Below are 11701 nucleotides of genomic sequence, written 5' to 3'. Positions count from 1 at the left end.
GTGTGTGTGTGTGTGTGAGTGTGTATATACATATTTTACAAATGAAATAGAGTAAACAATAAAATAAGATATATAAAATATACAGAGGTTGGACATGTGCAAAACAGTGGCATTAATGTACAGTGTGGAGTGCATAATGTTGAAGTTCCAGTAGTGAGGGTGAGGTGTCTATGACGTGTTCAGCAGTCTGATGGCCTGGTGGAAAAAGCTGTCTCTCAGTCTGCTGAGACAGGTCGCCAGTCTGTCGCAGGGCTAACACACATGGGCAGACAACCATTCACACTCACATTCACTCGCACATTTACACCATTTAATTCTTAATCAACAATTTAAATTGGGTGTGATCCATGAAAACCAGCTTATTATGGGGTTAAAATGTGTCCATACATCAATTACATTATTATTATTATTCAATTAAATTCAGTGTTATTTATGTAGCACCAAATTCAATTCAGTTCAATTCCATTTTATTTATATAGCGCCAAATCACAACAAAAGTCGCCTCAAGGCGCTTCATAGGTACAGAGAAAAACCCAACAATCATATGACCCCCTATGAGCAAGCACTTTGGCGACAGTGGGAAGGAAAAACTCCCTTTTAACAGGAAGAAACCTCCGGCAGAACCAGGCTCAGGGAGGGGCGGGGCCATCTGCTGCGACCGGTTGGGGTGAGATCACAACAAATCAAACAAATCACAACAACAGTTGTCCTGAGATGCTTATTTAAAGAATCTTGTAATGTTTTGATTGTATTCATGGTGTAAATAGGAGACTATTCATCAGGGCCACAACTAACACCCACTAATGTAAAGTAATCTGGGTATTTTGCTTTTAGATCTCCAATAACATCTGATTTTTTTCCCAGTGATATCTTGTTCTTAGAGTCTCCATTATATCCATAAACATTCAAACGAATAAAGACAGACTGTTCGACATTCAAAACTGCAGAAATCCAGTGTTTGTTTCCTGGGAAACTGTTCGGGCGTATGGCTAAATAAAACTGTGTCCCTCTATCATCGATTGCTCCAAAAGTTTGAGTCTTCTTTACTGGAATTAATTTCATTGCACAAAGACTCAATAGAGTTTATCGTTAGTTTACTTCAACATGTTTTTTTCTTGAATCAGTCTCACATGAATATGACAAATCTTTCCAACATCTCCTCTTAGTTTCACAGGGTTACCTTTTCTCTTCACGACTCTGGGTTTCAATCACAATCAATCAATCTAAAATCCCCTTTTCAGTCATACATGGTAAAGTCGGGGCTTCTCACATCTCTCGGTCTTCTACAATCTAACATATAACACACTATCTGCTGTGCTCTCACAGCAGTGATAACAACACTCCTGGGAATCAGGGTAAAAAGGTCAGGCCTAAAAATCCTTTTCCTTACTCGGGCTATATTTCTCATTCATGAGTTTGATTATATTCTGATTAGGATTAACCATGATTCAGCTACATGTTGCTGCTGCCACCAAGTAAAACCATTCTGATGGTAAACCAGCAAACAGTGTCCAGTTAAACCTACTGATCAAGAAAAACACAAGAAGTGTTAAACTGCGACATTTTCCAGATTCTTTAAAGTCGTGTTTCCCTCAGTAACACGGTATGCTAACCAGCTTCATGTGAGGCGTTTGTCCATTTAACAGCTGGAATAGTTTTGCTTGTTAATGCTTGGGAGTATACAGGGAGTGCAGAATTATTAGGCAAGTTGTATTTTTGAGGAATAATTTTATTATTGAACAACAACCATGTTCTCAATGAACCCAAAAAACTCATTAATATCAAAGCTGAATGTTTTTGGAAGTAGTTTTTAGTTTGTTTTTAGTTTGAGCTATTTTAGGGGGATATCTGTGTGTGCAGGTGACCATTACTGTGCATAATTATTAGGCAACTTAACAAAAAACAAATATATACCCATTTCAATGATTTATTTTTTACCAGTGAAACCAATATAACATCTCCACATTCACAAATATACATTTCTGACATTCAAAAACAAAACAAAAACAAATCAGCGACCAATATAGCCACCTTTCTTTGCAAGGACACTCAAAAGCCTGCCATCCATGGATTCTGTCAGTGTTTTGATCTGTTCACCATCAACATTGCGTGCAGCAGCAACCACAGCCTCCCAGACACTGTTCAGAGAGGTGTACTGTTTTCCCTCCTTGTAAATCTCACATTTGATGATGGACCACAGGTTCTCAATGGGGTTCAGATCAGGTGAACAAGGAGGCCATGTCATTAGTTTTTCTTCTTTTATACCCTTTCTTGCCAGCCACGCTGTGGAGTACTTGGACGCGTGTGATGGAGCATTGTCCTGCATGAAAATCATGTTTTTCTTGAAGGATGCAGACTTCTTCCTGTACCACTGCTTGAAGAAGGTGTCTTCCAGAAACTGGCAGTAGGACTGGGAGTTGAGCTTGACTCCATCCTCAACCCGAAAAGGCCCCACAAGCTCATCTTTGATGATACCAGCCCAAACCAGTACTCCACCTCCACCTTGCTGGCGTCTGAGTGGGACTGGAGCTCTCTGCCCTTTACCAATCCAGCCACGGGCCCATCCATCTGGCCCATCAAGACTCACTCTCATTTCATCAGTCCATAAAACCTTAGAAAAATCAGTCTTGAGATATTTCTTGGCCCAGTCTTGACGTTTCAGCTTGTGTGTCTTGTTCAGTGGTGGTCGTCTTTCAGCCTTTCTTACCTTGGCCATGTCTCTGAGTATTGCACACCTTGTGCTTTTGGGCACTCCAGTGATGTTGCAGCTCTGAAATATGGCCAAACTGGTGGCAAGTGGCATCTTGGCAGCTGCACGCTTGACTTTTCTCAGTTCATGGGCAGTTATTTTGCGCCTTGGTTTTTCCACACGCTTCTTGCGACCCTGTTGACTATTTTGAATGAAACGCTTGATTGTTCGATGATCACGCTTCAGAAGCTTTGCAATTTGAAGACTGCTGCATCCCTCTGCAAGATATCTCACTATTTTTGACTTTTCTGAGCCTGTCAAGTCCTTCTTTTGACCCATTTTGCCAAAGGAAAGGAAGTTGCCTAATAATTATGCACACCTGATATAGGGTGTTGATGTCATTAGGCCACACCCCTTCTCATTACAGAGATGCACATCACCTAATATGCTTAATTGGTAGTAGGCTTTCGAGCCTATACAGCTTGGAGTAAGACAACATGCATGAAGAGGATGATGTGGACAAAATACTCATTTGCCTAATAATTCTGCACTCCCTGTAAGTCTATGAGACGTGTGTGGACGATGCATTCACCAAACCAAATGAAGACGTCACAGACATGAAACTGCTAATAACTGACAAATGCTTTATTCCTCCCATATTTGGGACCTGCTTTTGTTACAGCTATGTACACATGTCAAACACAAGTACTGACATGATTTTCAGAGACCGCACCTCCTATGGCACCACCACCATCACGTCGTGCCTTTAACTCATCTACTCCTGTCAAGTTTACAATGGTAAAGTATCAAAAGTGTAAAAACCTGTTGGCATCATCCACACAGAGGTGAAAACAGTATCAGCCATGCTTTCAAGGCAGCTTATAATATAGATGTTTGACTAAAAACAAGAAGCTGATCCAGGTCACTGTGCTGTTTCTGTCAAAGCCTTCAGAGCTGGCAGGATGTCGTCTAGGTGGCTCACTCCTGTAACACACAGAGAAGAGCAGCAGTAGACATCTCAGGCTTATAGTCAGCTCTGCCAATCCCAGGATTGTCTTAAAATCAAATTACAATGAGCAGTTCACAATCAGTCAGTGCTTGAAAGGCACCAAATGCCATAATGACACTGACTGAAAAGAAAAAAAACATGTATATTTATTCTGACTACGAGCTCCTGGAAACACCACAATCTGTTCATCTTCATGTTTCCTCAGTAAATATTGGATGAGAGTCCTGGATTTATTTCCACCAATAAGTCATTTCTAAATAAAATAAAGAGAGTTGGCTGAATTTACCTAGAGTCTGTAAGATTCCTGTAACCAGGGCATGGAAAGCAGGGAAGAATTCCTCGTGCTGTTTCACCTTCATGATGATGCTGAAAAACAGGAGCAAAGATTGAAGCAGGCCTGAGCAGCTGCCATCTGGTAGTCCAACTAATGTGTGAGAGAAATACACCTGTCAATATCAATGTCTCCCAGCAGCTCAGGGAACCTCGCCATGCTTTCAGTGGAGGACACCAGTCTGGACACATGTTTCACAACTTCAGCAGGAGAAACACCACAGTCTGACAAAACCACAGACAGCCCTGTTAGTCACATGCTGAATGACAGTAATCCACACTCAGTGTAATATGGAAGACTCTCCTGATTATGGAAGCAGCATGAAAAAGATTATTATAAAAGCTACTGCTGTGGTCAAGGTCAGGAGGAAGATGCTTGTTAGTAATCGAGAACAAAGAGTCACAGCCAGTGGCGACATGAGACTAATCTAATCTAACCACACCAAAACTGCAGGAACCAAAGATGACGATACAGTTATACAAATATTCATTTTTGTCAGTCTGCCCCATCTAGTGGCCAAGGCGTGCATTAGGAGCTAAGTGTAGGTGATGCTACCTGCAGGGAGTAGCAGTCTTTGGCAGGTCCAGGCCTCTACAGTCACTGCTCTTATGTTCCAAACAGTCATTGTTTTTAGTTTACTTTGAACTTCTGGACAGCGTGTGTGCCAAGTGTTTTAATTAAACACTACTGTGCAGTACTTTGGAATATCTTGGATGTGAAGAACCGGATGTTTATACAGTCAAAACAATGGATTATCATGAGGACATTAGCAGCAGTACCTCCTAGGATAGGTCTACTCTGCTTCCATGAGTTAGTTTGCTTATTTTAATGACTCTTAGTTACTTTTAACTTCAGGGTTTCAATCAAAACAAAGAAAAACCTGTCCAGGAGATGCTCATAGAAGCCCATACTGTCATACTGCATAAATGACATCCATAACTAGGCACTCTGTGTAAGTCACCTAGATCAAGAATATCTCGAAGGTTCCTCATGGCATTGGTCATCTCTCCCAGTTTAGTGTAGATCTCATTCATACGGGGGTACACTCCTCTCAGAGACGTGACGTCAAACAGCTTCTGAAAATGAGACACCATGGACTCCAGAGTGTGTCGAGTGGGGCTTCTGAGGACCTAACGAGGAAAGAAAACGCTCCAATAAGCAGGCTTCTCTGAAGTATACGCTCAGACACGTGAGCCACTGCGGCCTGCAGTGTCATTTGCACAACAGCCTGTTAAAGCAGTACAACAAAAGAGTAACAAACCTCTACCTTATCATCAGCTGAGGCATTTTCCAGCATGGCGTCTACAAGCAGCATCATGTCTCCAACCTCTGCTCCTTCGTCAGTGTTATAACCACCATCACATGGTTGTAAGGGCATTAGTCTGACAGACAGTTCTTTTAAACGGCACTGAAGACCCTACGTACAAGCACGCATACACAGGAAGTTCATCTTCAAAGCAAACGTCCGAGGGCTCGAGATAGTTTTGCAGGTTGTTGGTGTTTACCTTCAGCAGATCGAGCTGCTCTGCCCACACTTTCAGTGTAGACAGGACATCCTGGAAGTCAGACCGCTCCAGTTTGTGCACTCTCAAAGGAGCTTTATGATCAGCTACAACTGCACTTATCTCATTCAACAGCTGAAAATTCAGGAAAGAAAAGAAGAGATATTTCTGTTACGTCAGGAAAAAAGGCTCAAAGCAGTACGTGCCCAAGACTACATGAAGTCACACTTACATGATGATAGTAGACACACAGCCTGGCTTCCTTGGCTGGGTCACTGATAAGCTCACTAATCTCAGCTGTGCCGTCTTGTTTTGGCGAGCTCAACAGGAAGTTACCTCTGCGAATGAGAAATGAGATGAACTCCTGGATACAAAAATTTTACTGTTTAATACTTTGGACTTTCAGGAAGAGGGGCCAAATTCACTTTGGTCATCTTCACACTGATAAAGTGTGGACAGCAAAAGACTCATATGACTCATATTTAAACACTATTTGGAGGTTTTTTGTTTGTTAATGGGAGTTCAGTTTCTACTTAAATTGGATTTTGTGTCTATCGTGGGTCACAATGCAGTGCATGTCCTTTTCTAATGGAGTGTGACTGATGATCTAGGAGAGTGCTGTGGAGGAATGCTTGGCGTTTGTAGGTAGACCGTATTGGGATGGTGCATGTATATATCTTACAGGAGGGAAGCGACTTTTTCCGCTTCTCTCCGCACGCGAGCCTTGTGCTTGCGCTGGGCTGGGCGGGCGGGGGGGGGGGGTGTTACAGTCACAGTAGCACAGGAACAGAAAACATGTAAAAACTCAGAAGCTCAGAAACTCATATGCTTTCAATTGTGTTATTTAAGTGATCTAGGTAGCTCTGTTTAGGAAGGTCAGTTAACGCTAGCAATGTGTTTTGGAGTTTGTACGTGTTTTGTCTCTAGGGGCCACCGTATATACTTATATGTAAACATATAAATAAATCCACGTTGGTTTTTTTTACATTAGTAATTTCTTTTGTGCACAATTCTTCAGTTCTAAGAGGAGGTGGTGGAGAGTCCCAGATTTTATTACACCAGTTGCTCTTAGAACTGAAAAAGCTTCTCAGATGAGAGGTGAAACGCCTTCAAGAAACTTAAAGAAGTCCAGAAGCTCTTCTTTCCAAGCTCCTTAGACTGTTCATCTTTTAGTTTCTACAACTTGGAGTCCACCTGTGGTAAATTCAGTTAACTGGACACATGTTGTAAAGTAGCACACTTGTCTATATAAGATCCTATAGTTGACAGTGAATGTCAGGGCACAAGTCCTGAAGTCCAAAGAGCAGTCTGCAGACTTCAGAGACAGGACTGTATCAAGGCACAGATCTGGGAAAGACTACAGAACAATCCCTGCAGCACTGATGGTCCTAATGAGCACAGTGGATATGTCCTTAAGTGGCTCAGCCAGAGCCAAGATACAAATCCAACTAGACATCTTTTGAGAGATCTGAAACTACCGTCAGTAGCCAGTACTAACCCTCAGCCTCCTAACCTATGGTATCAGTTTCAAAATCCTACATTGCCTTGTTCTAAAGTTATTGCATTCACTGAATTTTCAGAAAACCTGACCTCTGACCTTGAAGTCAAGGTCACCAGGATTCAAACTAGTGTCTGATTTTTTTTTATTACATGAAACTATGGTATCAATTTGAAAAATCCTACATCGCATTGTTCTCGAGACACCGCATTGCCAATGTGACGTGCACTGACCTTGGGTCAGATTGGTCTGTTTCCTCTGGGTGCTTCTGCTGGTGCTCTGACTTAGAGGGGTAGAATGAGGCCAAATTTGAGGCAATCTGAGGTCAGATTAAGCCTTGCTGACTCAGTCAAACAGCAGCGGAGACTTCCCCAAAAACTCACAGCATGTTCCCGTCTGCATGTCTGAGCACGTCTGGGGCACGGGCCTGACTTTTGAGCACGGGCCCTGCTACAACATGCCATGCTTGACTGATGTAGATAGGCTCACTTTCTATTGGTATTCTACAAAAACCATGTTGTAGCAGTATTTGATATGAGCCCTCCTCTACAGATCTGCACAACCGTATGGCTGACTGCTCCCTACCCTAGACAGTCTAGAACAGACTTTACACACTGTCCAATGATTTTGTGTGTGGGGTTTTCAAATAAAGTAGTTCTTACTGTTGATCTGCAGGAGACCTCTGCTGGGAGGTTTGACGCTGCAAAGCCAATCGCTGCTCTTCTTTTTTGGTGATGAAATGGAGTTTCCTCTGAAGCTGGGTTGCCTCCTCTTTCTGTTTCAACAGCTTTTGCTCTAGAACCTCACACCGTCTCTGAAAGTATGCAGAAGGTTTTTCTTTTACCAGTACACAGAAAATGCAAACCATTGAAACATGAAACATTAATGTTTAAATGTGTGCTCTATAAGAAAACATACAGTTGATGAAAATAAACACCTAAATTCATCTTAAAGAGATCAGGGTAGCCTGTTAAATGTTAGGGAAACAGCTCAAGGTTCAATGTTAACGTTGGGGACTCGGGAATATCTTTGTTCATTACAGATAATATGTTCACATCATGTAAACTTCAGCAGACACCTGGAGACGTCTGCTTATATGAATTATAGTGTTTGTTCAGTGTTTTACATGCACAGAGCTGTTCAGCATGATTATGACTAAGTCTTCCAAAGGAAATTTAATGAACTTGGTGCTGAGTTGGAGCTTGAAAGAAAAAGAATACAAAGAAGTAACTGTGGCTTTGAGTGCTTGTTCCGTTTGTTTTGACTCTTTGTAAATGCCCTTTTGTTAATGTGAAATTTAAAGGAGTGTGAAATAAAAAACTGAATGACTCACATGTGCTTCCAGTTTTTCCTTCTGCAGTTGCTGTGTGTGGCTGTGCTGCTGGACTGCCTTGCTAAGGTAGCGGTCCTCCAGATCCTGGACTCTGGTCTTCACCTTCTCCAACAGTTCCTCCAGCTCTGTGACCCTCTGAGACTGCTGAGCTGCTCGGCTCATGTGCTCCTGAACCTCCATTCTAACAACACACAAAGCAAAGCATCTCTGCACCTGCTGACTGCAGTTTGTGTAGTCCTGAAGGTCCTGAAAGGCTCACCGAATACTTTATTGCAACATAACTTCAATCTTCTACGTAAAATTCTTAAAACAGAATCAACAAGTTAAAATCTCAAAGGGTGAGGAAAGAAGAGCATGTGTACCAAGAGGAATGTGCCAGACTCTTACTCTGGATGGCATTACCATGTCATCTAATAACACTGTGAGGAACCTTGGAGTCATTTTTGACCAGGATATGTCCTTCATATTAAACAAATATGTAGGACTGCTTTCTTCTATAGACCTCGCTGCACTGAATCATATCTGTTATTAATCTCTGTCTCTCTTCCACAGCATGTCTTTATCCTGTTTTCTTCTCTCACCCCAACCAATCACAGCAGATGGCCCCGCCCCTCCCTGAGCCTGGTTCTGCAGGAGGTTTCTTCCTGTTAAAAGGGAGTTTTTCCTTCCCGCTGTCGCCAAGCACTTGCTCATAGGGGGTCATATGATTGTTGGGTTTCTCTGTTTTAATTTGGGGTCTTTACCTGACAATATAAAGCGTCTTGAGGAAACTGTTATCATTTGGCCCTATAAACATAAAACTGAATTGAATAGAGCTGAACTGTTGGAGAAAAGCCAAGCACCAACAGAAACTGCCTGACACTTGGTGAGCATACATACTCCATCTCAGCAGTGTGCCACCCAGTCTCACATTTCATGCCTGTACTGGTCTGTGAGGATCAAGACATGTGTGTTCCTGATACTCATCTGATGTTGGAGAGGTTAAATGACAGCAGGACAGGTGGTCTACACAACACTGCATATACATTATTAATATCCAGCATGTGTCACTGAAACAGACCCCAGCTCTCCTACCCACGTTACAGGACAGTCTGAGGTTCAGTCCGGTAAGATGACATTTGTGTGTGACTGCAATAATGTCCGGGGGGGGGGCTATTTACAGTTTCCATGTTTAAACAGATAGTTGCAAACATGTTGCACTGAAAACATCACTAAATAACATCACATTATCACTTAGAATTTTTCTTACACAGTGCCGAACTTACTTGAGCTGGTTGTTGGACATAACAAGCTCTTGGATCAGGGCCTGCCTTCTCTCGGAGTCTGTGAGCATCATCCTCAGAGTTGTCCTCAGCTCAGCAGCTGACTTCTTGTCCAGAAGGACCAAATCTACAAACACACAGACAGCCGTATACATTACTTATCAAATCACACTGACTAGCCTCTTAAAGCCAAACATTTTTGCTTAAAAATCAAGGTAGAATTTATAGAGAAGTAAACAACAAAAAGACCATTTAAATCATTCTTTTCATTTAAAGTTGCATGTAAATTAAATCTGTTGACATTTAACACAGTAACTTAATTTACTGAACAGCATTGATCAGCTACACTTTATATTGTTGAGCCACTTTATACATCCTGTCTTTAGTCAGCTGAGTAAGCCGTTTTAAATTCTGTTTTTTGTTTCCATTTGTAGTTATTACAGTTTTCAGCCTCATACGATTGTTCACTTTCGACCACCGTAACACGTGACCTTTGATAAAGTCTATCTTATACTCGTACTTTTATTCTTACCTGCAGGACTCTTATTCTCGGCGGGATCTGCAAAAAACACCGGTTTAAAACCATGATGTTGTAAACGTTTGTTCACGTCATCCCACTCCACTTGTTCCTGCTGCAACACACACAAACCATCACTGACAGCGGAGTTCAACACTTTCCAGTTAACAGAAATACAGCTCTACCTGAAACTGCTTGTAGCTCCACAGATAAACATATGTTTGATTTCTTGACTGTAAAGCATAAGTAGTCCTGACGTCCATATCCACGCGTAAAAACGTCCCACTCAACGTAAACCCAGCTTTCACTAACAATGCAGCTCGTGTATCTGAGAGTGGTCGCTGAAGCTAAGCAGTGTATGAAAGGCGACCCAACAACCCTGCAGCCTCGGATCACCTTAATCATGCTGTTTTAATACGTAGCTTACCTGTTTCATCGGTTCAGTCTACAGAAAGAAATCAACAAGTGTCCAAAGGGCTTCAGTGAACAGCTCTTCTTTTGGCGTCTCAACACAACTTGGTAATCTTCGTTTAATGTATTCTTTAATCAGCCAAACCACATTCATTCACCTTAGACTTCCTAAAGTGGTTAAATTAAGTCCTTACTGTAAGTACTTCCTGTAAAAAGTCGATAAATAAACGTCCAGTTAAAAATATAATCCTAATCAAGCAAACAGGCACAGGCAGTGTTAGCAGCACTAGTAGCTAACAAGTTAGCGTTGGCCCTGAACGTTAGCTTAGCAAATATTAATGTAGTGAACAAAGAAGGCTGGTACCGATAATTTTAGTACAAGTTACCAGCTGTTGATGTACACTTTGCTCATTTTCAGTCATCTCATACAGAAAATATGCTCCTTCCGTCATTCAAATAAGTGCGCGATGTAGTGATGTGTCGGTCGCGAACGAAACGGCTCTTAGAGCCGACTCTTTGAAGTGAACGACGCGAGCCGGCTCCTTATTGGGAGCCGTGTTTTTTTCTTTTCTTTCTCTCACCCTCTCTCTCGCACTTTTTTCCGCTTCTCTCCGCACGCGAGCCTTGTGCTTGCGCTGAGCAGAGGGGGGAGGGGCGGTAGTTACACTCGCAGTTGCACAGGAACAGAGCGGGAGGGAGAGACAGAGAAAGAGAGCCAGGGACAACAACGTCACATTAGAAAGGTATAGTAATCATCCACAACTATTTTCAGTGGCAGATGATGAAGGATTCAGAAAGTTTATTCATGCAGCCCCATATGACAGAGAATGTGCATCTTCTTTTTGTTTTCATATTTTAATTTATATTTAATTGTGTTGTGGTTTGCAGTGTTTTGTTTTGTTTCACTTTAAATTTGTTTAAAAGGAAAAAGCTGAAAATGTAAATTGTTAAAAGTTGAAATGTAAATAGTTGGTTTTTGTATTTTATAATTAATTTTTGACATTTTATGTGGAGTGAATAAATAAAAGAGACAAAGAGACAAAACACGTACAAACTCCGAAGCACGTACAAACTCCGAAGCACATACAAAACACAACAGAAGTGCTCCAGGACGCTAGGGGCAGTGTTGAGCTTTTGTTACCTAGTGGC

General features: G+C 41.8%; 1 protein-coding gene across 3 annotated transcripts; it reads right to left on the bottom strand.

Moving 5' to 3' along the window:
- Positions 1-3313: 3313 nt before the first annotated feature.
- Positions 3314-10711, bottom strand: cep70 (centrosomal protein 70). Of its 3 annotated transcripts, none has more exons than XM_003458574.5 (12): positions 10569-10711; positions 10157-10256; positions 9628-9751; positions 8363-8543; positions 7692-7843; positions 5764-5869; positions 5535-5666; positions 5297-5446; positions 4991-5159; positions 4145-4253; positions 3985-4064; positions 3314-3673 (listed from the first exon to the last, which is right to left on the bottom strand). In XM_003458574.5, the coding sequence occupies exons 1-12, from the start codon at positions 10575-10577 to the stop codon at positions 3612-3614; spliced, it is 1374 nt and encodes a 457-aa protein (XP_003458622.1). In that variant the 5' UTR covers positions 10578-10711; the 3' UTR covers positions 3314-3611. The 3 variants fall into 3 exon arrangements, with proteins under 3 accessions (XP_003458622.1, XP_019207563.1, XP_025758477.1); XM_019352018.2 differs by lacking the exon at positions 10569-10711 and adding an exon at positions 10327-10455; XM_025902692.1 differs by lacking the exons at positions 3314-3673; positions 10569-10711 and adding an exon at positions 10327-10455 and having other exon boundaries at positions 3995-4064; positions 4145-4210.
- Positions 10712-11701: the final 990 nt, after the last annotated feature.

This window comes from Oreochromis niloticus, linkage group LG23 (assembly GCF_001858045.2).
Source record: "Oreochromis niloticus isolate F11D_XX linkage group LG23, O_niloticus_UMD_NMBU, whole genome shotgun sequence".
Classification (NCBI taxonomy): Eukaryota; Metazoa; Chordata; class Actinopteri; order Cichliformes; family Cichlidae; genus Oreochromis; species Oreochromis niloticus.
Note: the sequence above shows the minus strand (reverse complement) of the source record. Positions and strands in the feature narration are given on the sequence as shown.